Below are 23,991 nucleotides of genomic sequence, written 5' to 3' on the forward strand. Positions count from 1 at the left end.
TGGTGGTAGGCGCCTCAGTTGTGGGGATGGGACGTTTGATATTGCGGGGCTTAGTTCGACGGGCGATTATCGGTTACCAAGGCCGTTGTTCTCTCTTGGCAGCAGATAACTCGAGAGGCGCCAAAGGAGACATACAAGGTGGCATTGGATTTTGCGCATCTTGAACGGATATCATCCCCTTTGGTCCGTGGGGCAAAATGGAGGATGGTAGTGAGTGGAAAATCTGGGCCCACATCTAAAGACGGCACAAGGCTGCGGTACAGGGGTCGATCCGCCCTTTGTCCCGACGGTGAGTGGCCGGTGGCACCCATCCCACCAAGACATGAAGTACTCTGATCGAGATTATACAAAAGGATCAAGAACTCAATGGCCTGTCGAATTTCGTTTGGCTCCAACTAGCCACCCCGATGAGGCATCTAAAGTTGCTGCAAGTGTTCGTCTGTAGGTAACTGTGGTAGGAGTCGGGCGCATGTCGTATTATCAGCATCAACTACTAGAAGGACGATATGGATATTATCATGAGACATGACAATGCCTAGGCTCACAAAGATCAAGGCCAGGAACCTCTTGACTGATATAAACGGGCTGTGGCTAGTACGCAATGTTCTGACTCTTGCAAAACCCGCTCAAGGATCAAATATTACAGAATCTTCCATGCGTTCTGGATTTCCCACGACGTTGCCACGTGAGCGCCCATAGGCAAGGCATGTGTGACTAGCATACCATGCAAGCCCGGAACTGGATCAAAACATGCGTCCTCCATCACAGTCACGATGTACCCACGATCCGTCGCAGCGCGAGCGGTGCTCAGGACACAGCCAGAAGTGCTTATCCCGCCGATGATGAGTGACTTGATTCCCTTTTCTTTTAGCAAGTTCGACAGTCCGTGTGATTCAAGGGCGGAGATGAAGCCCGGTGTTCTCAGGACGGTGAGCTCCCGATCGAGAGGTTTTCTGACCGCCAGTGACTCCGCTTCACGGCCCAGCCAAGGCATTTCGGAAAACTTGGCTTCGTACATCTTCCATTCGGCCGAGATCTTCGAATGTGCAGGAGGCTTTGAGCCGGGTGAGGTATCGACGAGGCAGTGGAAGACGGTCATCTCTTTATGAAGCGCCCAGTCGCGCATCTGTGATGCAATGTTTATGACACTATTGGCAGCCACGTCCCCAATCCTCGCAAGAATCATGTTCTGGTAATCCATGAGCAACACAGCGGTTTCATGAGGTGAGATCGACAGTGGTGAGGCTGGGTCGCTGGGCGAGAAAACTGCGTTTGCCATAGCCGGCGCGACAGATGGCGACCAAGCAACAATCGCGATGAAGCTATCCGAGAAAAATTATCATACCTGCAGCTCAGGATATACAATCGAAGTGTAGAACGATCCGAGGCTTAAGTGGTGGTGACGATATATTGCAGGGCGGAGATAACGATTAAAGCCGAGATGCATATGCAAAGGCGTGTCTCGAGGCATGGAAAACTGCCGCAATGAAGTTGTTATCCGCCATCGTCGGAAATTGGCGCCCGGTCGGGGGCTATCGGACGCTTTTGCAGAAGGTCAGCAATTGTCCGCGGACAGTGGGGGATGAAGCCTGCCGCAAGGGGCAATGGTATACCATGGGCTTAATGCCGGCCATCTGCTTCCTGCGGCCCAATGAGTTTTTCTAAACATTAGCGTTGCTTTGAGCCAAACCAAGGGATGTCACTGCATAAGAGCCTGCCGGCGCATGTCACTATTCGGCTTGACTTTCTGGATTCCTGGTAGGGGACATAAGGGTGGCCAGAGAAAGTGAGTTGGGAGACCGCATCACTCAGTTAGATTAGACCGGTAGACCAACCCAAACTCGAAGGATTCGTCGGAGTAGCCAAAATGACTCGGAAGCAGGTTTTTCGGGACCAAACAGGACTAGGAATGGCCGCTGTAGTTCTGTTGCAGCCTCGAAAACCATGGAGACGACGCAATGCCAGATGGCGAGTGCTAGGTGCGCTGGGGAGCAGTGCCCGAGAGCCCGAAAACCGCAGACAAAAGAACAATTGCAAATCGACGTCCGGCTATGCTACTCCTATTGCCTTGCCATTCGGGCGTCCGATGCAACAAACCTGAAATTGAACCTTCCGGGCGCTCTGGAGACACAGTTTAACTTCCAGGTACACATGGCTTTGCAAGTTCGATTAGCCACGATGCACCTGCAAGAGTGACTTGGACAATCAGCTTCGAAAGAAGATGCAGTTCACGGACCCATGGCACTTAAAGGTGACAGTGTTCTTCGCGAGCCCATTCTGAGGGGAGGTCTCAGATAGACAATGTCATCTCTGTGGGATGGAGAGAAATACGTCACAGCTGTGGTGTGGCGTGCACATTGTTTTTGCGAATCAGCGTTGCCGCTTTGTTAAATACACTGACATATTGTCCTCGAAACAAGTCGGCATCATGGAAAAGCAAAATGCGATGACCAGGGAAGGGGATGGAGACAACAGGAGAGTATGATAGAAGGGACTTTGATGCCTGCGAGAATGCCAAGCCTTTGTGTCGCTTGGGCGTCGGCTGTGTTGATGCCTCGTGCCTTGCGGAGATTTTGGGACAAGACACAAGTTCGCCCTGGTGTCGCGTGCAATTGATCAACCTGCTCATAGTTAGCAACAGATTATCTTATTCCTGGCGACCCTCAGACGACGACGTGACATTGGTCTTCCGGTTCTGCCTGTCCCCTGCACCGTCTCCTCCCTCTCTGCATCAATCAGGTGTTTGCAGGCATAAACGTGACGTACGACGTCGCAAGGCTGCACTGCAGCTTGCCAAGCGCCTTCTGCCTTATACGACCACGTCGCCTGCCTACCTTTGTGCGACCATTATCTCAAAGACAGAGAGAGAGTCGCCCGAGCCCTGGTGCCTCCTTCGATCCGCGTCGGTATGATACAGGGCAATTGACAAGTCCTCTCTCCTTCGACTTGGATGACCTCGACGGTCCAACAACAGAAGAAATAAACAGTCATGGAAACCCCCAAGCATCATCTAGAAGAGCTGGTCAACGGCAGCAGCCATGCTAAACATGGCTCTGAGATCTCAAGAGCCACCTCTCCGGCCGGGACCATAGCCATGCAGGACGGTCATGCGAACGATGTTGGGAATCAGAATAAGCGCAACAGGCCGCGAACATATCCTTACTTCTCCACCTTACCATACCCAGTGGAGGATGAGGCTAAGAGACAGGAAGACCTGGCAGAGATACTTAAGCATCTCTATATTGCGGTCCAGGCTAGCGACTTCACTCCGGGTGCGGTGCATTGGACTAGGGAACTGCGCAGCTGGCTCTCCTTGAAGTTCGATCCCAGCAAGGATCAGCGTGTAAAGCTCGTCAGACTCTATTATGAACTGGCTCTGGCCCCTGGGATCGATCCCAGCGTGGGCGAGCGCTTCGCTAGCATGTTCATGCTACTCACCAAGTCTGTTGTCTCCCAAGCCACGCCTGCGAAGGACTCTCGTCACTGACATAATCTGCAGACGAAAACACTACTTGCGACCTTTCCTTGACCTAAACCTCGACTGGCGGCCGCTCTTCCGAGAGATCAAAGTATTCGTGCTGCCAAGCGAGTCGGGCTTGATGCAGACAACAAACCTCAAGAGGAATATCAAGACACTCATTAAGATCAGTTCCTTCGCCCAACTATATTTTGACCCAGAGGACATCCCTGCTATGCTAGAGGAAATCCTCCCCCACTTCACGATGTCCTCGACCGAGGGCGCCTTTGTGGTGATTGGACTGCTCAATATGCTGCTGCCAACAGGACCTCCACCGCCAAATCGTTCGGATTTGAATCCCCAACATTTTCTTCCAACCTTCTTCCACCTCTGGTCCCTGGTAAACCGTTCCCGAACCGTTGATGTCGCCCTTGTCGATCTTCTCTCTCGCCTGGCCCGGGATTCACTGCCTAGTAAACAGGTCGGATTCTCCGAGTTCGGGATATTCACCGCTGAGCAGTCGACATTGATTACAACCGCAGTTCTGAGGTTGCTGGAGATCCCTGTCGGGCAATCCACCTCGCCTTACAGCGCTCTGGTGGACATAACAGCCGGCATGGGGTTTCTACTGGATCGTGATTCGCGCAAACACCCCGTTTCACACCACATCGCCCGGTGGTTTGTGATGTCGTTGTCACCGGCCTGTTTGGAAAAGAAGACCTCGGTTCTTTCACTCCTCGAGACACTGATCCAAGCAATTGAGACTTTCTTCCACCCGTCAAACTCCGGCTCCTGGACTCGCACCCTGGCTCAACTTGTGTTCTATCTGGCAGACTTCTTTGTCATGCGGTGGAACAGGGAACGCAATGGGGAAATGGAAGTCCCAGAAGAGCGAAAGCTGAATGAACCACTGCGAAAACGATTTGTCCTCTGCCTACGAGAAGTCATTTTCATGGGCATCTATGCCAAAAGCGGAACAGCCATGAGCTATTCATTGTCCACGCTGCAAGCTCTAGCATTTTTGGAGCCAGACTTAATCCTTCCCGGTGCTCTCCAACGTATTTATCCCTCAATGCAAGGGCTTGTTGAGGTACACCGAACGATCTCGTCTATACGGTCACTGCAAATATTAGCAAGGACGATGATCAGAACAAAGGGCTACCGTTGTCACATCACGGCTCTCCTTGGTCTTGCTCTGCCCGGCATCGATGCCAACGATCTGGACAAGACACTGTGTACATTGTCATTCTTCGCGAATGTCTGCTACAATATACCGTTTGAGGATCTTTCCAAGGGCAGAGAGGACGTCCAAGGTAACATGCTAGCTATGGAGTGGATCACCGGGGAGATGGAGCGCATGGAGCAGGAAGGCGCTCATGTCGAACTGAATTATGCCGCCTTGAACGAAAAGGACGAAGAGTTGATCCTTGCCGCGTCCACCGCCGGGCTCGGGGAGTTCGTCACGTCGTTCTTGGGCAGAGTTTTCGCTCTACTTGAAAATCTTCCGGATGCGGCCCGTGTTGGAAGTGGTTCTCCGGAGGAGAATATCGTCAACACGCTACCAGCAGCTTTTATGCCCTTGCTAGCAACTCTCTCACCAGAGTTGTACGACATCGCATTGAACAAAATTGTTGACTTCGCTGCCAACCATGTCATTCATCAATCAAGAGATGCCATGGCATCCATCTGCAACTGCTTGTGCAAGGTCGACCCTGAGAAGGCTCTAGCGAAATTCGTTCCCGTCTTGATCAGCGCCATCCGCACAGAAATCGACGAGAATGGTGCCGGCTCAACAAGAAATGCTGTTTCTGACGTCCTGCCTCGGGATAGAGGCTTGGTTTGGAATATCAGCATGCTCAGTATGTGCGTGGTTCATGTGGGCTCAGCAGTCCTGAAATACAAGCAGGAGCTCTTTGACATTGCCGTGTACATGCAGCAGAAATGCAAAGGCATGGCGACCGTGCACGTTTCCAACTACGTGCATCATTTACTGCTGAACCTGACCGTTACTTACACAGCCGACTATTCTTTGTATGAACCTGAAAAGGTTAAGAATGGGATAACCGCAGATCTCTGGGGTGTTGCAGAACCACCAGCAACCATCAAACCAAAGTGGCATGTTCCGTCCAAAGAAGAGATTGATTTTGCCGTAGAATTGTTCCAGAATCAAGCTGAAAGCGCCGTGCAGCACTTGCAACGACTCATCGACGGCTCATCTAGCATCAAACGGGATGGCAGCGGCAAGGAATGGTCGGACGAAGTTTCGAGGAACCTCGTCCTACTGCGTCTGCTGCTCGCAGGAGTATCGGTTCTTTTTGATTCCAAAGGCGTCAATGAGGGCCTGACTACGACCGCCGCAGGCGTCGACGCCGACACCGACACTTCGATGTCTCAGGCAAACGGTCACGCGCCAGAGCAAAGTAATGATATTGTCGAGACTGACGATTCCCTTGATGGCACGGACGAGACATCGATCAAGCCCTCTTTCCAGTATCCCGCAGGCGAGTTGCTAAAGCCTGAAGAAGCCAACTACAAGCTTCTCCATCAACTCAGACAGAAGATTGGCCGCGTCTTACATGATGTCCATGTCTTTCTGACTCGAGAAGGGGAGGACGATGTGTCGTCTTTTGCTCCGCTGTATACTGCCTATCGATCATGGTTCGTTGATGTTGGTATCGAACGCTCGGCCCATGTTCTTGACCGAGTTACTCGACTCTTGCACGCCGACGAGCAGCCCTACAAAGTGAGCGGAATACGCAAAGACTACCCTCGCTCAATACTCGTCCGACGAGCCAACGTTTACCATACTCAGAGACTCCGGCATAATGCTGCACCAAGACCACGGTCAGAACTCGACGAACAACTTCTGCTAGACCTTGCGGAGTCTGCTGTCTCTTTATACACCGAAGTTCGTCGCAACGCGCAAAGTGCAGGCGAATCGGCTCTAAAGGTGATTTTCGGAGCTCGACTTTTCGTCATCCCGCCACTCTTAGCGGCCTTCCAGAAAGCAGTAGAAAAGAATGACTTTCCCCGAATCAAAGGCGGATTGTTTGCCTTATTGTTCGGCAGTCTGGCAAAGACAGTGGGCAGACACTGGAAATACACGCCGGCTGTCATCAGAACATTCATCGAGGCTAGTACTGCCGACAAACCCTCAATTCAAAAGCTTTGCAGTGGCGGCTTATTCCAGATCATGGATTACGGTCGGCCCGGCGATCGAATGGCCATCATCGACCGCACTGTCGTTGATCCATTTGCGCCTGAGGAAGATGTTGATGACAGGATCTCAAAGAAGAAAGCGTTCATCTTGAGTAAGCGTGCAAACATCGAGCGCAAGAAGGCAGAACTTGCGGAAGAGCTCATCGAGCTCACTCGTGTCTCACATTGGAAGAAGGCCACTCGTGTAGCAACGCTTGTCATGTCACTAGGGATGCGTTTCGACACGATTGCTTCAGACAGTATGATTGACTTGATAACTCTGGGCACGATAGATCCTCACCCGGACTTGCGAACATTGTATTCCCAAGGGCTGGTGGCCCTGTTCAGCATGACCGACGTGCGAGCTGTGTGCAGCCACGACTATGCCAATTACATCCAGGCAATTCAAGACTTTCCCGCGAAAGTCAAGGTCGAGACTAGAGCCGGAGAAGAGTCGTGGACCGAAACCTTTTTGAAGGCCTTTTCTCAGCCCGAGGCCGATGTCTACACCGATCATGATTATCCTGGTTGGCTTGTGTGGTCGAAAGACATACCTGGGTACAAAGCTAGCGTGCAGACCGACATCATCTATGATGAACTCGAATGGAAGAAACGAACCGTCATCGGCAAACATCTTGATCGAGAATGGTTTGTCACCCTTTTCAAATACCTGAAACAGGAGCCTCGAGACCAATCGGCGGATAGGTTCCGCATGGCCAATGTCACGATGTTGGTTTATGTCTTCGAACTGATTATCAGAGACGGCCTAGCTGTGGCAACATTTGAAGACATCAAAGAAGAAACACTAGCCGTTCTTGACGACGGCAGCGACAAGCATCAACATCGTGCTACGGCAGAGATCCTTGGTGGGTTGGTCACGTCGGTCATGGATCATTCTGTTGAGCGCAGGACCATGGTATGGGAATTCGCGTTCCCTATAATTCAGCGAGTCTTTTCAGACGGCTTGACCCCAGAGAATTCCGGCTACTGGAAAACTTTCCTCTACGTGATTCTTCAGGGCCGAGACCCTCGGAGGGCGTGGCCGCTGGTGGAGTGGCTGACCAGCTTCCGCCTTGACATGGGATCCAACGCTGCTTTCAAGGAAAGTTCAAAGATACATCTGCTCCATGAAGTGATCCTAGACGCTGGGTGGCGTTTCCAGCTTGAGAAACCCATCATGGAGAACTTCCTAGCCCACATTGACCATCCATACAAGGGTGTTCGCGAGGCTATGGCTCAAACTCTTGCTGCTATTACCCGCACTCGATACCATGAGTCGTACAAGGACGTCAAGGAACTCCTCGAAGCCCAGAGACAGGCAGGTCCCATCGGGACTCAGCCGTATCTGCCAACGCAGGACTTTGACGAGACCATGCGCGAGATTTTCGAGCGCTTGGACAAGTGGCGGCATGAACGCACACCCGGTCAACAGACCCCTTCCGCTTATACGTCCGGCAGTAAAACGATACTATTGTGGCTTGACTCCATGCTCTCTTCATATGAGTGCACTCAGTTGTTGAAGTACTTCCCCAACCTGTTCACCGAACAATTCCTGCACATGATGGACGTCAAGGAGGATCCTGATTTGCAATCTTTGGCTTACCATGTCTTTCTACATTTGCCGAACATTCCTCATCGAATAGGAGAGGATCAAGCGTTGATCGAGTCATTGATCCGCATCGGAAGGACATCTCCGTCATGGCACCAGCGTCTGCGTGTAATGATCAATATGCAGATTCTCTTTTTCAGACGTCTGTTCTTGTTGTCCGAGGAGAGTAAGCAGAAGCTATTCAACTGCGTGGCGGATATGCTCGAAGATACACAGCACGAGGTCCGTGCAGGTGCAGCCACGACCCTATCAGGAATGATTCGATGCTCGCCGCTAGAGCTGCGAGAGAGGATGATCATCCAGCTGCGGGATCGATGCACACAGATGCTCATCGACAACCCCCTCCCGAAGAAACCGAAGGGTCAACTAGCCGGGCTGTCATCGGCGCGGACTTCAGGGACTAACACACCTACTCCCGAAGCACAGCGGCTGGTCATCGTTCGCCATGCGGCGGTGCTCGGTCTGGGCTCTTTGATCCAGGCCTTTCCTTATTCAAGCCCACCGCCGGCCTGGATGCCAGATGTTTTAGTCACGTTGAGCAGCAAAGCGGCGAATGATCCAGCAACTGTTGGCAACAGCGTCAAGAGCATCATAAGCGACTTCAAGAAGACGAGGCAAGATACTTGGCATATAGATGTTAAGGTACGTGCTGCGAACAGACGTCCATCCACACCGAACTGACTATTGGCAGGCATTCAAACCAGAACAAATTGAAGACCTCTCTGGGGTGTTATGGAAGAGCTATTTCGCTTAGCTTTTGCACTAACCTTTAGAATGAATTCGCGAAACTTCTTTGTGATTCGAGCATAGCGTTGGCGTTTTGTCTAAAGGGCACATTACCCGGTCACAGTGGCGTTGTCGTCTGTTTCAGTCGGAAGTTTCTTCTGGTGGACTCTCGGTACCTTCATCCAATGTGTAATTACGCCTCAGGGATAACGATTGTGCTCTCTCAGGACAAGGACTCATGATATGGCTTGCGGCCGTCCTTCTACTCTAGACAGAATTGGTTGGACAGGCAGGAGAAGTGTGAAAGGATGTGTCTTTTTGGTCATGTTTGGAGAGTGAATGGGGCGAAGGAAGGGCGAAGAAGAGCTTAATTGGTTTGCATCGGGGAACTTAGAAAATCCCTCGATGCCTGATATGAACAGCAATTCATGACTGCTATCCGCCACCGGCATATTGCTGGAGTCTCGAGTTTGAAGCACGGCTCTGTTTATCAAACTCGCCCTTGGTCTGCGGTTGAAGCTCAACTGCTCACCCGTAGTGACAGGAAGAACCTTTAAGCGGCTAGCGTGCCAAGACAGGGACTGAGCTGCGATGCCATCACCAAGGTGCTTCTCCCCGTAGGAACCAGGCTTCGACTTTTATCTTCCAAAGCTATCAACGTGCTACAGCGAGCATCCGACGCTCTCTGGTGCGTTTCTTCTTTCGAATCCTCCTACATCGCGGCCTGGGCGGCCTGATTCTCTCTCAAAACCCGCCCAGCATGGCCCATAAAGACACCCTCTTCCGCTCGGCGAGCATGTCCTTGACCCAGCTCTACATCTCCAACGAAATCGGTCGCGAAGTCGTCTCTGCCCTGGGTGAAGTTGGCGTTGTCCAATTCCGCGATTTGAACGCTGAGACGACTGCCTTCCAACGCACCTTTACCAAAGAGATCCGCCGACTAGACAATGTCGAACGCCAGTTCCGTTATTTCAAGGCGCAGATGGACAAATCTCAGATCGAGATGAAGAGCCATTGGGACTTCGACGAGAATATGCTTGCAGTCCCGCAGGCCAGTGAGATTGATGCCCTTGTGGAACGTGCAGAGAGCCTGGAACAACGTATCAGCAGCTTGAATGAAAGCTATGAAACACTCAAGAAGAGGGAGGTCGAGTTGACCGAATGGCGATGGGTTCTTAAGGAGGCCGGAGGTTTCTTTGACAGAGCCCATGGACAAACAGAAGATATCCGCGCAAGTCTTGATGAAGATGACGCGCCTTTGCTTCGGAATACAGAGGCTGAGGAAGGCAGAGCTAACGGCGATGCCACTCAACAACAGCAGCAGAGCTTTGCTGTCATGAACATTGGCTTTGTCTCTGGAGTCATCCCCCGTGAGCGACTCCCTGCATTTGAACGTATCCTGTGGAGAACCCTCCGTGGCAATCTGTACATGAATCAGTCTGAAATTCCAGAGCCCATCATCAACCCGGAGAACAACGAGGAGATACAGAAGAACGTCTTTGTGATCTTCGCTCACGGCAAGGAAATCATTGCGAAGATCAGAAAGATTTCAGAATCTCTGGGGGCAGACCTCTACAACGTCGATGAGAACAGTGATGTCCGCAGGGACCAGATTCACGAAGTCAACACCCGCCTCAGTGACCTTGCCAGTGTCCTCCGGAACACCAAAAACACCCTTGATGCGGAACTGAGTGCCATTGCCCGCTCTCTCGCTGCTTGGATGATTGTCATCAAGAAAGAGAAGGCCGTCTACAATGCCTTGAACATGTGCTCTTACGATCAAGCTAGAAAGACCTTGATTGCGGAAGCTTGGTGCCCCACCAATACTCTGCCGCAGATTCGACGCACCCTACAAGACGTCAACGATCAGGCTGGATTGTCGGTGCCAACCATTGTGAATCAGATCAAGACCAACAGGACTCCACCTACTTACAACAAGACTAATAAGTTTACTGAAGGCTTTCAAACCATCATTAATGCCTATGGAACTGCCAAATACCAGGAAGTCAATCCTGGCCTTTACACCATCGTTACGTTCCCGTTCCTGTTCGCTGTCATGTTCGGTGACTTTGGACACGGATGCTTGATGGCCATGGCCGCCGCGGCAATGATCTATTGGGAAAAGCCATTAGCTCGATCCAAGCAGGATGAACTGTTCGCGATGGCATTCTATGGTCGCTACATCATGTTGATGATGGGGATCTTCTCCATGTATACCGGTCTCATCTATAACGATGTCTTTTCAAAAGGCTTTACTCCTTTCGCCTCCGCCTGGGAATTCCCTGAAGAGGGCCGTCCAGAAGTTACCGCTCATCTCAAGGGTAGTTATCGGTATCCATTCGGTTTGGATTGGGCATGGCACGGCTCCGAGAATGACTTGCTCTTCAGCAACAGTCTGAAAATGAAGCTGTCAATCCTCATGGGTTGGGCCCACATGACCTACGCTCTATGCTTCTCATATGTCAACGCCCGACACTTCAAATCTTGGGTCGATATCTGGGGTAATTTTGTGCCGGGGATGGTATTCTTCCAAGCTATCTTCGGATACCTCTCTTTCTGCATCATTTACAAATGGTCCATCGACTGGCCGGCTGAAGGTCGGAACCCACCATCCCTGCTCAACATGTTGATTCAGATGTTCCTGTCGCCCGGGAACGTAGAAGAAAGCGAACAGCTTTACTCAGGTCAAGCAGGCGTGCAAGTATTCCTGCTTTTGATTGCTGTCATCAATGTGCCTATTCTTCTGCTTTTCAAGCCTCTATGCCTGCGCTGGCAACACCAGAAGACGGCTGCTCAAGGATACCGCGGCATCGGCGACACCAGTCGCGTCACGCATGCAACAGATCTAGATGATGACGATGAGGAGAATGCCAACGCCAACGAACGGCGTATGAATGGCCGGCCGAGTGAGGATGATGACGAAGGTGCAATGATCACCGAAAATATCGGAGAGGAGGAAGAAGAAGAATTCGAGTTCTCAGAAGTCATGATCCATCAGACTATTCGTAAGTACCTCCCACTCTGCCTGTTTTCAACCCTTTTCGACGACAAACTCTGACGCGCTGGTGACCAGATACGATCGAGTTCTGTCTAAACTGCGTCTCCCATACCGCTTCGTATCTTCGACTCTGGGCCCTCTCTCTTGCTCATCAACAACTCTCGGTTGTGCTGTGGAATATGACACTGGGAAATGCTTTCGGGGTCTCTTCTGGCCCGGCACAGGTCATCATGGTCGTTGTCACCTTTTACTTCTGGTTTGTGTTAACTATTGCTGTCTTGTGTGTTATGGAAGGGACGAGTGCTATGTTGCACAGTCTCAGGTTGCACTGGGTAGAAGCGATGAGTAAACACTTCATTGGGGAGGGTGTGACATTTGAACCTTTCAGTTTCAAGTTGATGTTAGAAGAAGAACCAGTGGACTAAGCGAGGAGATACATAGAGGAACCTTATGAAGGATATTGAAAGCAAGTATAGGGTGCAGATCACATCGAACAATAATCCATTCTTCCATCCACACTTCCAATGATCCGGATGGTTCTCCTTTACCCCAGAGTTCCAGCATTCAAAAGAACACTCTTCTTGCTTAAAATTGTCCTACACACTGCCAACCACATCTAGAATCCGATCATCCGACCTGCCCTTCCTTCGAAGATTCACAAGACTCTCTCAACTCCTTCTTGCTGCTCGTACCGATACTCAAACTAATCCCATGCGCTTCGTCCAAATGTTCCGTTTCTAGACAAGGCTGGCAAGGCTGAAGGCCTCATCCGCTCCACCTTCCCTTCTGGGTCCGGTCAGTCTTGGCGCCAAATCTGCGTCCACAATCAAAGCTGCTTGCCACCCCTCGCTTTTCGATATCACTGCTGCTACACATCAACCAATATTGCCAGTGACCAGAAGATCTTGACAAGAGTAAGTTGCGACTCGCATATTTGGAAGAAGCTCGCTCATTTTACTGACTTCATCTTAGTGCAGATGTAAGTTTCCTGAATCCTCGGTCTATTTCGAACGACCCTTCAAAATATTCGTCGTCACTCGAACGCTGCGGGAATTTAAGGAAAACTGTGGGAAGAGCATGAGGTACTGACGAGATCCTTTTTCGCACGACAGCTTCGTCAAGACCCTCACGGGCAAGACCATCACCCTTGAGGTCGAGTCGTCCGACACGATCGACAACGTCAAGTCCAAGATCCAAGACAAGGAAGGCATCCCGCCCGACCAGCAGCGATTGATCTTCGCCGGCAAGCAACTTGAAGATGGCCGAACTCTGAGCGACTACAACATCCAGAAGGTACATACCACAAATCCTTTTCCCCCAGCCCGCGGCTACAAGGAGGCGACAACAACCCCTCTCTCTTCTGCTTTTGAGCGAATTGAGCCCGCTGACCGGCGTTAATTTTTGTTGAAATGTAGGAATCCACCCTGCACCTCGTCCTCCGTCTCCGAGGCGGTATCATCGAACCCTCCCTCAAGGCCCTCGCCTCGAAGTACAACTGCGAGAAGATGATCTGCCGAAAGTGCTACGCCCGTCTGCCCCCGCGAGCCACCAACTGCCGCAAGAAGAAGTGCGGGCACTCCAACCAGCTCCGACCAAAGAAGAAGATCAAGTAGTGGTCTGCGCACAGGGGAGTTGTGTATTTTTGGTGGGGTGGCCGGTTTCGCGCGAGATGGACTTCGGGCACAGCGGAAGTGTGGTGGTGAACGGTGCAGCAAGTGCGGGAGCAACACCGCAAGAGTCTGTGGCTGTGCTTTTCGGAGTGATGCATGGTAGAAAAAATGCAGCAGCAGCTTCGTGAACACGGAAAGGTTGCCACGAGCTGGACAGGCTAGATATCGTCAATGCAGCTATTTTCAATGCATGTTAACTCCCATGCTCGGAGTCTATACGGATTGCTACGGCAGAGCCAGACAATAGTATGAAGAAGCCAATGTAATTTTGGCGGTGAACTCGAGTCTGGCGGACATTTTATCATCATTGATAGTCACTCTAACCCAGAGGAGTGACTCGTGCCCGTTTCCTGTGTCCTCTTGTTGATACATGTACCATTATAACCCACGTGGCCGTTAGCATGCCTTCCAAGTCCTTGATGACCGCCTCCAATGCCATGGAAAAAAGCAGGGCTAGAACAACATCTTGCTGTCATCATCCTTCGCCGGACTCTTGTGGCTGAAAAACAAGATCTTGATGGCGATGGCCAGGCCGGCATGCAGCAACACCACGGCCAGCAGCAAAACCTGACTGATCTTCTTCTCCGTCGCACTGATCACGGGATACAGGTTCTTGACCAAGAAGAACACGCTGACCGCATAGCCCAGCCCCACGAGGGCGTAGTTGAGTCCATTCAGTGGCGACCACGACACCAACGCCACGGCGATCCAGAATAGATTACTGTACCCGTAGAGCGCCCAGCATTCCACCAGCTCGAGAGACTGAGCACCGAACCAGCGGAGCGCCCCCCAGAGACCCAGGGGGATGAAGAGCGTATATCCGTAGATCAGGCCCGCGGCGCCGCTGAGCAGTTTAAAGTCATACTCGAAGTGCTTTTTCCCTTCCGTCGCCAGCTTGTGGCTTATCGTCCCCGTGAGGAACAGAATTACCACCACGGTCGTCGCGATCCAAAATGGGCCGTACAGGTCCGGGTTGCCGTCCATGATGTCGAGGAACGGGGGCGTGTTGGGGATGAAGGGGAGGATGGCGGAGCGACACCGATGCAGCACGGTGGAGGTGTCGACGTCGAAGAACTGCGCGTAGAAGGACAGCGACCAGAGCATGTGTTTCTGCGGCATGGACGAGGGGTCGTTGGGCAGGTTGGCTGGGTTGGTGGAGCTCGAGAGGAAGGGAGTGTCGGGCTGGACTTTGCGGCTCGAGGAACTCGACTCGAAGTCTACTCGGCGAGCCCCGCGAATTAGTACGCACTTCGACAGTGAATCCAAAAGTGTGATGCCGCGGGCGACGTACTTGATGAGTGGAATTCTAGGTCGTCGTCTTGGAGGTCGGTGTGGCCTAGGTCGCCCTGGTCGATGTCAGTTTCCCGCATGCTTCGAATCTGTGCGCCCTTTTCGGCCCACGGAGCGAGAAGACGACAGGGCGGAGAGCGAGCCATACTTCTGTGTCGACGTCGACAACGACATCGTATCCTCTGTTTGCCATCTTGAGCGACGAGTGTTGGTGGGCGCCTGAGGACGTGGCTGGTGCTGAAAGTGGACGAAGTGCAAAACACGTTGCCTGTCCGAGTAGGCGATTTGGAGATGTTAGCCCATATTAAAAAGAACTGCTTGTAATTACTGCCCGCGGTGGTCCAAATTGGAGACCACAGTATCGTCATTACAAACTGATTTAATCCCCCCGAAGAGGACATTGGTAGATGTAAGTGATGTATTGTCTCCCTGTTCTTATGCCTTGTTCATGCTGCTTCTATGAAGAGGATGCATATCATGACACCTTGAAGCACCCATATTAGGTGTCAACACGCATCCCGTCGAGTAGTTGCGATTCTCCATCGCACAACTTTGCAGCTTATGCCAGTGTTCTATTCGGTCCCTTTGTGAGGAATGTTTCAACAGTTGTAGATCCAGGCATCATCTTGTACCAGACTAGCCTCTGCACGAATTCGCTGACTTGTAGCACGTCGGCTAGAAGAGATGACCTCTGAGGCAGGAATCTCCTGCTGGCATGTCCCCGTACAATGTAATATTGAGGTATATTCGCTTCCAGGAAGCCCGCCAGTCGTGCTCGACTCGATTTGCTTCAGCCGAAATCCCGTCATGTCGAATGCAGTGTCAATAGTGCTTGCTTCAGTAGACTTGATACATCTTCACGTACCTGGTTTTCCTTGCTTCATCTTCCACGTCATGCCTGTCCAGAGAGCAGTAGCTGTACGTCAAGGAAGACACCTCCCACCTCGCCTTCTTCTTTTCTACCCTCCATGCATTTGACAGTTCTCTTCTTCTTCCTCCTTTCTTCTGTGTCCCCATCAACAGGTCTGATTGCTTCCACGCACTCTACCAGGTTTCTTTCCCTCATGTCTTAAACTTGCCATCGCTTGCTCCTATTGTTCATAGGAGTGCTTTGTACCTTTCAACGAGAGCTTGTGCCCAGACGAGACAGGTAAGCCTTGGATGTTTCATCAGGCTTGAGAACCTCTGCTAACCGTGCGGAGGCTCATGATGTCTTCCAAGCCCGCCAAACGACGATCACTTCTGCCATCCTGTCGCGGCTGAAAGTCTGAAGTTAGATGTATCCAACTGGATATCATACTCGAAGCTCATCATTCTTCGGACATCGCTCGCTCTATGAGTGCCTGCAACTTTCCCTTCCATGTCACAGCCTCAAGAAATCGCCTCACAGCCCTCAAGTACCCTCTCTCTGTCACTGCCCGCAGGCACTCATGCCCAATGATGAAGATTCCGTGTTTCAATCTGAACTTTGGTGGGTCGGGGGGTCAGTCAAAAGAAGTGATGATGAGAGAAAAACGTATCCGAGGGCCGGAATTTATATTTCGTGGTCCCAGCAGCCTGCATTACGTTTGTAATGCAAAAGGCTGACTGGGCCAAGACAACCTGGGATTCTGACTTTGGGTGCCGGTATGCCTCTTGCATACCGGCACCCACCCGGCACCTACCCAGCGACATCGGTCCGGATGGCTTTCGCTTGTTATTGGATGGCCAGAGAGGGAGTAAAGGGTTGCCAAAGGTATGTCCTCAACACACCAACGGACGTCACTTTTGCTGACTTCATCCCAGTCCACGTCGGCATGTAGCGCATATTGCAAGAATTGATAACAGAAGGTTGAGCGGCGTCAAGAATGGTTCAAGTGGGGTTGTGTGATGGTCATGCAGCAAGGGTGGATGGCGCAGTTGGCTGCAGCTTGGGTAAAGGATGGTTGTCTTCCGGTTCCAAGCATTTGACGCCTTAAATGGTAGAACAATGCATCGAAGCAGATTTATTCCCTGGTTTATGGAAGAGCCTAACTTTTGGGCGCCAATCCGCTTTAGTCAGTGTAAGCTCGGATACATGCCTTTCTCCCGCGTATCGATCCGGTGGGACAGTCTATCGAAGGGTCGAAAAGAACGTAGACGCCGTCGATAGCATGGACCACAAGATCCTGTCGTGGCCCGTCTTTCGCAACCAGATCGAGAAGACTCCCACCAAGATTACAGCAGTCATCGATGCGGCAGATTTCCTATATTTGTAAAGTAACAGTGCTCTCTTTCGCATCAGTTCATGGCTGTCGAGTTGCTGGATCTGCTTCTGGCAAAAGGTCTTGGCCTCTTCCAAGCTCTGAGGCGGGGTGATGCAGCGTGATGTTTTGAGGACGCTGTAACGGGATAGGCGCCACCAGATGAAGCCAGGCAGTTGTTGAGGCGGATGATGGCGAAACAAAGTCACAGCATCCTGGATCCGTGCATCAATGTCGAAAGTCTGGGGTAGCTTGGATATGACAAAGGTGAGGATATCGGACTGATCCGCGGGCATCTCGAGCAACTCCGATCGCCTCGATATTGTAACCGCCGCAAACAAATAGATGCTCATGATTGGCTCATGCGCAAGCAAGAAATCGTACAGCCTGGCAATGTCGCCATAGTCGTAAATATCGTGTGCAAACAGGGAATGGGTTGCCGACAAGGCAAAGATATTCTCGGCCTGAGCAATGTGATTAGCCAGTTCGGGGTCGGCGGCCATCACAACAGCCGATACAAGCTCGAAATGTCTCGTCGCAGGTGTGATTGTCGGCAGCATGTAGTCGCGAAGGCGCAGCAGAGAGATTCGTGGAACAGCAGGCATAGCCTGATGTTTTCCCAACACAAGGAGGAGCACTTGTACGACATCATGGTAACTCTGGAAATAAGAGAGGATTGGATAGCTCCTCAAAGTCGATACAATCAACTCGAAGAGTTCTCCCTTCTTTTGCTCGAGCGACTGTTCAGATTCATCTAGGTGCATTCAGACCAGTGTCACACTGTTGTCGGAGGGGGAGGTGGCGCAAACCTTTAGGGTAGTATACAAAGGCACGATCAACATCGAGTTGTACTTGATCCTCGTCCGGGTGACGAGGCAGCGATCTCCACTGGAGCTGATTTGAGTGCTCTGGCTGGGCCCGTGTTGTGCTTTCAGGTGTGCAACCCAATAGAATTGGCCCTTCCAAGTTCATGCGTCAGTTCCAAGTGCCACGGGGTGTATCGAACTATTGGTGGACAAGGGGGGGCATACAAGCTTGCCGGCGCAATTCGTCGGTCAAAAGACCGCCAGTTGAGGTTGCAAGCTTGACCAGGGCGTCGAAGTCCCCCTGTCGACAAGCTTCCCGGATCGATTCGGGCTTTGCAGGACCTTCCTGGTCGGCTAGAGGGGCCTTTTCAGAAGAAGCCATGGAAGCTGTCAGTTGCTTCTGATTGACAGCTGCACCCACGGTGTCGGCGCCGCGATGCATTGTGCCTTGTTTAGCTTGATCGGACGATCGCCATCTGCGTGTGTTGCGAACCGTGGGTTTTAAGCGACGGCGTGGGCGCAGACGGGCTAGTGCACGCCGCTCTTTGGGTCCAGATTGAAACAGGCCGACAGCAGACAATGGCCGTGTCACCTCCAGGCTGTCAAGAGGTGCATGGGGATGGAATTTGACGCGGGTGGTGGTTGATAATGTGACAGGTCGCACAAAGCGGCCGGTTTGACCCCTGTCAGATGTCAACTTTGTCCACACCCAGACCCAAGCAACCGTCCTTGGTTTTCATCGCGACCAGGATTGTTCGGAGGAGGGGGGGCAAACGGAGAGTGTCAGGGCTCACAGGTCTCGTCAGCCGTCTTTGGGAAATTGGTGGGCGGTGTTGGATGAATGCGTGAAGTGAGAATGAAGGTGAATCCCAGGTGGAGGAGGGCGATTGGAATGACAAGCAACCAAGAAGCTGCGGAGGTGGGGAAGGAAAAGCAGCGGCAGCGACCACTTCCAGGCTGCAGAATCTGCTGTCGTCTCCAAGCCCTGCATATTTGCTTGTGTTCGCCGACATCCTCCTCAAGGTCTCGAATGACAGGTTGATTTCACATCCAGCCGAACTGTTTGGACGCATCGCATGCAGACCCCCATGTTGGATGAACAGATGGCGATCCAGTCGGGCGCAAGGCCAGATTCGCTGCTGTCCTTCGACATCCTGAACCACCAACCCCGTATTCTGACCGCTGCATTTCTCTGTCCGCGCAAGATGTCTCTTTCTGGACACTCCTGATATTGTGAGAGAGAGAGAGGGTGAGAGGAAGAGGGAAGGACCCTACCAGATCCAAGTCAAGCCAGGGCGCGGGGGCGGTTCACACACAGAGAGAGAACCGCACATTACGGGGTATATCAACCTCAGCCTGTCGCCCTCGTTTCCCCTCGTCTCGCTTCTTCAGCCTCTTCTTTCAATAACTCATCCGAAAACCTGTCCTGCCTTCTCATCACAATCACCATCTCGTTCTGTTCCACTCAAAATCTGCTTCTGTCTGTTCTCCCACTCCCGCCAGCCGTCGCCCGTCGTCTACGATGGCCTCTGGGAGCCCCCATCAGCCGTGGGACCTGATCAGCGGGCATGATCCTCGCCGAGTTGCCATGCCAGATCAAGTTCCCAATCAAGATCGACTTGCCATTCAAGACCGAGTTGGCATTCTGTCAAGGACTCTCGGCTCGAGCTCCAGCATCAGATGGATCCTCCCTGCGCGTATTCGCTCGCCTTCAAACAACGACGTCGTCTTCGTTGGACCAACCTTCGTCCAGCTCCACGAGTTCAAAGACAGTGGACAATTGGTTGTCGTGACCGCAAAGCTCGACTTTGGTACCACAATTACTGATGCCAAAATAATCTCTGCCGAGTTGAAGTCTGTTCCAATTGTGGATGCCATACTGAAGCAAGAGCGGGACCAAGAGTTGTTCAGTATTCGCGGTCAACCTGTCGGTGATTCGGAGCCGCCACAGATCCTTGTCCTCATCACAAAAGACAATGAGTTGATCTACGTCTATGCACACAAGGACGCCGTTGGAGACGTCAAACTCGTCTTTGCAAAACGGCCCTTCCTAGGAGGTGTAGACCTGCCCTCAAGAGAGTGTCGAGACCTCGCTATTGATCCAGAGTATGCATAGTCAATGACCTCCATCTCAGATGCATTGCTCGCTAATTGATGTCTCAGATCCCGTGCCCTTGCCGTTGCTTCGCCTTCAGGCTACTTTGGACTCTTCAAACTACGTTGTGTGGATGAGATCAGGGCGGAGATTGATACCTGGGATCCTCTCGATCCCGCCTCATTCCGTCCCTCAGAAGAGGTATGTGTGACTGGCCTCACCGACGTGTGCCAGAACTAACCGTCACAGCAACGTTTCATCCAAGTGGCTGGCAAGATTTTGATGATGTCTTTCTTACGCAGCCCTGAGGGCGATCCCACAAAGGTCGTCCTGCTCCTGCTGGTTTACTCTGGAGATGCGGAGCCCGGAACGCATCAATACCTATATAAATGGGACACTCGCCAACCACTCCAGACAATCCAGCCAATGTCATGTAGTGGGCGCAAATTGAGAGAAGACCAGTTGCCCTTGATGCTGATCCCGTCAACGCGGGCTTTTTCGTACATTGTTGTCATGGCGGCTGGGATCAGCTACTACGAGAATGTCCAATCATCTCAAATGAAGCGAGTCTACTGTCGATGCCTGGACAATATAAACACGAATCTGGAGTGGGTGCAATGGGTCAGACCTAGACGCCACAGCCAGTACCTCGAACGATGCGACGATATTGTCATTCTGCGAGAAGACGGACTCCTGAAGAACTTTCTAATCGACAAAACGTCCAGCACAAAGTTCAGCACCAACAACACTATTGGCCATCTCGGTTTCAGCGTTGACACGGCATTCTGCATGCTCTCCGGCCCTCCCACCACAGGTGGTGATATCATCATAGTGGGTGGCAGCTTGACTGACGGAGGTGTCTTCCATGTATCCGCCCGAGGGTCGCCGGAACGCGTTCAGCGTATCGAAATACTTGCTCCACTGAATGATATCGCCCTTGGACCTCCGATAGCCGTCGACTCTCAAGACCCTGCTATGTGGCAAGGCACGCCAGGGAGGCTCTATGCCTGTTCAGGTCCTTGTGATAGGTATGGTCAAGTGTCAGAAATTCGCTACGGCTTGGAAGCCCAAATTGGTTGGGAAATCTCATTCCCAGAGGCTGCTCTGTCTGAGCGGCTGTTCAGCTTGGAGATACCGGGTGCAAACGAACTGCTGCTGATGGTCTCTCATACAACGAACTCTTCGATGGTCGTGTTCGAGTTAGAAACTCAGGACGTCTCCCACACTAATACGGAGAGCCACCCCGGGTTTGATTTTGACCATCCCACGCTTGCTGCAACAGTTATCAATCGAGACACAGTTGTACAGGTGACTACCCATGGTGTGCACGCCATACTTATCGAGGCTGACAGAGAAGTTGAAGAATTGGGCCACCTCAGGTCACGCATCGCACATGCGGGCTTCTTCACCGGTGACCAAGCCATTGCCACCACCAGCCGTGTCAGTTCGGGTTATGAACTCCGTGTAATCGACACCGACACTTCAGAGGGCGGAGCACTTCGCTTTACATCCCGCCCGCCTGTGGCAATGAGATACATTCCCAATGTGATTTGCTGCGTCCAGATACGCACCACGCAGCTAGTTCTGATCGGTACATCAACTGGAGAGATCTTAGGCTATACTGACACACTAGGGCTTGCCTTCGAATTTCGAGTCCAAGATCTCAGTGCGAAAGTCGAGAATGTCGCAGTGTCTTCCCTGGTCGCGCTAAAGCAGAACACCGCCGGCCCAATCCTGCTTTTGTGTGGCCTCCGTTCGGGCACTATTATGTGCTTGGAACTTAGGGTGGATGGTGAAGATGTCTCGAAAACAGGTATGAAACGCAGGTGTTTGACATACTTCCTCGGTCCTGACAACTTCATAGCCCTGAAATGTGATGACATCTACCGCGTTGGGGCAACTCCTGTACAGATTGTCGAGGAGAAGAGTCAGCCTGGCAGCCCGCAGGACCCATCTGCGCTCGTGCTTTGCGAATACATGCTTCACCGGATCACGCTCCATCCTAATTCTGCCGTAGTCGACTATACAATGTCTCCTTTGTGGGTGACAGATCGAACTAAAGTACGTCTCGTTTTGTCTATACTTGGTGCTACGCTAATATATGATTAGCCCTCACTCCGGCCGCTGATCAATGCAGTACACCGGATCCCGAAGCTTATGTCAGGAGATGAACAGCCTGGGGGCTTCCTAATGTGTGCTGTCGAAGAGGATTTGGTCTTCTGTTCCGTGATTGCTCAGGAACACGGAATTGCAAGGCACCTGAACCTGAAAGGCATTCCCAAGCGTATAATCTACTCGAGGTTTCTTCAGAAGTTTGTGGTTGCCTTCTCTCGAGAGGGCGATCCTACGGAAATCCGAGTCAGAAGGCACACCGGTATACCTCTGCCCGAGGGTGAAAAGGACACTTCCGACCAGCCGTCAGATAAGGTGCAAAGAGCTGGGCTACAACTCATCACTCCCAACTTGCAATATCCCAAATCGAAGGATCCTGAGTACGCCACCTTTTCAACCATCGTGACTGGAGATGACAGCGATATTATCCATGATCTCATTGATTGGGCACCGACAGACGGTCACAATCACTACGAATGGCTGGTGCTCGCTCTGGAGCAGTTGAGCACAACGCCGGGCGTGCGAGGACCTGGTCGAGTTGTCTGTGTCAATGCCAAAAGCTTGGGTAAGGGCAAACCAGATGCCACGCCTAAACTTGCTTTTAGCAGCCGGGAACCCATCACGGCCATATGTGCGTACAAGATGTCATCTCTCTTGATTGCAGCCGGAAGAGAAATCATCTTACATCATCTGGATTGGTCCACACGCCGGTGGAAGACGTTGGCAAGGTTCGCTCTTCCGTCGTATGCGAATGCCATATCCTGTCAGGGCTCGCTCATCTGCGTTGCCACCCAACAACACTCGTTGTTTGTTCTCGTGGAGAAGAACAACGCATTGCACCACCATAAGTGTGACACCAAAATGAGATATGCCAAAGACATTGCGGTCTCTGATGGTTCCACCGCTGTCTTCGCCTCTGCCGATGTAGGAGGTACGGATATCATTGGCTTCACGGGGTTGAACAAGGACACTACCGAAGCAGCTCCAGCCTTCCACGCAACAGTTCCGGGCCACATCCACCGCTTTCGTCTGGATACGTCACAAGGCCCTCGAAAGACTGATCGAACGCGCTTCTACGGCTGCACGCTCGATGGTACAATATTCCATTTTGCACTCCTGAATCACACTGAGTGGAAATTGCTTCACTTCATAGAGGAAATGAGCTACATGGCCAGGAAACCCATCAAAGCCGTGCCCCTCAAGAAGAGAGACGTGGACAACAAAGCATATCTCTGGAAGCCTCCGGCTTTTAGACCGAAGGATATGCATGTCCAAGGAGACCGCCTGCTCGTCATGATTGAGCAAGGGCCATACAACCTTCGAAATGTTCTCCGAGGATCAGACAGAATGGATAGCTTCAATGCTTTGGTAAAGGAGACCTTGGGGGAGACGGAGCAGCCTGTGGACGCTGTGATTGCTTGGATACGGAAGTTTATGACATACCCACCACGATCTTGATGGATGGACATGGATGGACCTCGTGCGGAAGAGGGACTACTAGGCACTCATAGCCATCAAGCTCTCTGGTGCCTTTTATTCAACCTAGCGGACAGGACAATGCCGTCACGGGATTGGGACGAGTGTTTTGCCTCTTGAATTGAAGAATGACAAGACTGATAGTCTTGCTGAAAACTCCCGAGTGAATAGTGTCTTGCTTCGGCCGTCGTCCTGGGTGCTCTCTCTACATCTACCAGCACGTGAACTCCTCACGCAGGACGGAGGTGAGAGTGACAAGGCTGCCTTCTCACGATGAGTGCCAAGCCAGGCAGCGTTGCCGAAACTCCGCCCACACTGTTCCGTCAACTGCT

At 51.9% G+C, this 23,991-nt stretch overlaps 7 protein-coding genes across 10 annotated transcripts; 4 read left to right on the top strand and 3 right to left on the bottom strand.

Annotated features, from left to right (window-relative positions):
* Window positions 1-640: 640 nt before the first annotated feature.
* PV07_10042 (uncharacterized protein) lies at window positions 641-1,279 on the bottom strand (the record flags this gene model as incomplete). The annotated part of the gene is made up of 1 exon (XM_016397340.1): window positions 641-1,279. The coding sequence occupies one exon, from the start codon at window positions 1,277-1,279 to the stop codon at window positions 641-643; it is 639 nt and encodes a 212-aa protein (XP_016244531.1).
* A 1,310-nt stretch (window positions 1,280-2,589) lies between these two features.
* PV07_10043 (uncharacterized protein) lies at window positions 2,590-9,466 on the top strand. Its single transcript, XM_016397341.1, has 3 exons — window positions 2,590-3,441; window positions 3,500-8,906; window positions 8,956-9,466. The coding sequence occupies exons 1-3, from the start codon at window positions 2,990-2,992 to the stop codon at window positions 9,016-9,018; spliced, it is 5,922 nt and encodes a 1,973-aa protein (XP_016244532.1). The 5' UTR covers window positions 2,590-2,989; the 3' UTR covers window positions 9,019-9,466.
* A 159-nt stretch (window positions 9,467-9,625) lies between these two features.
* On the top strand, window positions 9,626-12,550 carry PV07_10044 (uncharacterized protein). The gene is made up of 2 exons (XM_016397342.1): window positions 9,626-11,995; window positions 12,064-12,550. Exons 1-2 carry the CDS (start codon window positions 9,751-9,753, stop codon window positions 12,411-12,413), a joined length of 2,595 nt encoding a protein of 864 aa, XP_016244533.1. The 5' UTR covers window positions 9,626-9,750; the 3' UTR covers window positions 12,414-12,550.
* Window positions 12,551-12,835: 285 nt separating this feature from the next.
* On the top strand, window positions 12,836-14,011 carry PV07_10045 (ubiquitin-60S ribosomal protein L40). The gene is made up of 4 exons (XM_016397343.1): window positions 12,836-12,902; window positions 12,961-12,967; window positions 13,101-13,281; window positions 13,404-14,011. Coding segments are annotated over exons 1-4 (387 nt in total). The 5' UTR covers window positions 12,836-12,901; the 3' UTR covers window positions 13,602-14,011.
* On the bottom strand, window positions 13,813-15,209 carry PV07_10046. Of its 2 annotated transcripts, XM_016397344.1 has the most exons (3): window positions 15,097-15,209; window positions 14,950-15,004; window positions 13,813-14,875 (listed from the first exon to the last, which is right to left on the bottom strand). In XM_016397344.1, exons 1-3 carry the CDS (start codon window positions 15,139-15,141, stop codon window positions 14,112-14,114), a joined length of 864 nt encoding a protein of 287 aa, XP_016244535.1. In that variant the 5' UTR covers window positions 15,142-15,209; the 3' UTR covers window positions 13,813-14,111. The 2 variants fall into 2 exon arrangements, with proteins under 2 accessions (XP_016244535.1, XP_016244536.1); XM_016397345.1 differs by having other exon boundaries at window positions 13,813-15,004.
* Window positions 15,210-15,361: 152 nt separating this feature from the next.
* On the bottom strand, window positions 15,362-18,822 carry PV07_10047. Of its 3 annotated transcripts, XM_016397347.1 has the most exons (4): window positions 18,771-18,822; window positions 18,202-18,659; window positions 17,980-18,129; window positions 15,362-17,924 (listed from the first exon to the last, which is right to left on the bottom strand). In XM_016397347.1, exons 2-4 carry the CDS (start codon window positions 18,416-18,418, stop codon window positions 17,041-17,043), a joined length of 1,251 nt encoding a protein of 416 aa, XP_016244538.1. In that variant the 5' UTR covers window positions 18,419-18,659; window positions 18,771-18,822; the 3' UTR covers window positions 15,362-17,040. The 3 variants fall into 3 exon arrangements, with proteins under 3 accessions (XP_016244538.1, XP_016244539.1, XP_016244537.1); XM_016397348.1 differs by having other exon boundaries at window positions 15,362-18,129; XM_016397346.1 differs by having other exon boundaries at window positions 18,202-18,822.
* A 170-nt stretch (window positions 18,823-18,992) lies between these two features.
* On the top strand, window positions 18,993-23,820 carry PV07_10048 (uncharacterized protein). The gene is made up of 5 exons (XM_016397349.1): window positions 18,993-20,082; window positions 20,140-20,272; window positions 20,321-21,884; window positions 21,936-22,132; window positions 22,181-23,820. The coding sequence occupies exons 1-5, from the start codon at window positions 19,499-19,501 to the stop codon at window positions 23,639-23,641; spliced, it is 3,939 nt and encodes a 1,312-aa protein (XP_016244540.1). The 5' UTR covers window positions 18,993-19,498; the 3' UTR covers window positions 23,642-23,820.
* The last annotated feature ends 171 nt before the right edge of the window (window positions 23,821-23,991 follow it).

This window comes from Cladophialophora immunda, assembly GCF_000835495.1.
Source record: "Cladophialophora immunda strain CBS 83496 unplaced genomic scaffold supercont1.6, whole genome shotgun sequence".
NCBI classification, from domain to species: domain Eukaryota; kingdom Fungi; phylum Ascomycota; class Eurotiomycetes; order Chaetothyriales; family Herpotrichiellaceae; genus Cladophialophora; species Cladophialophora immunda.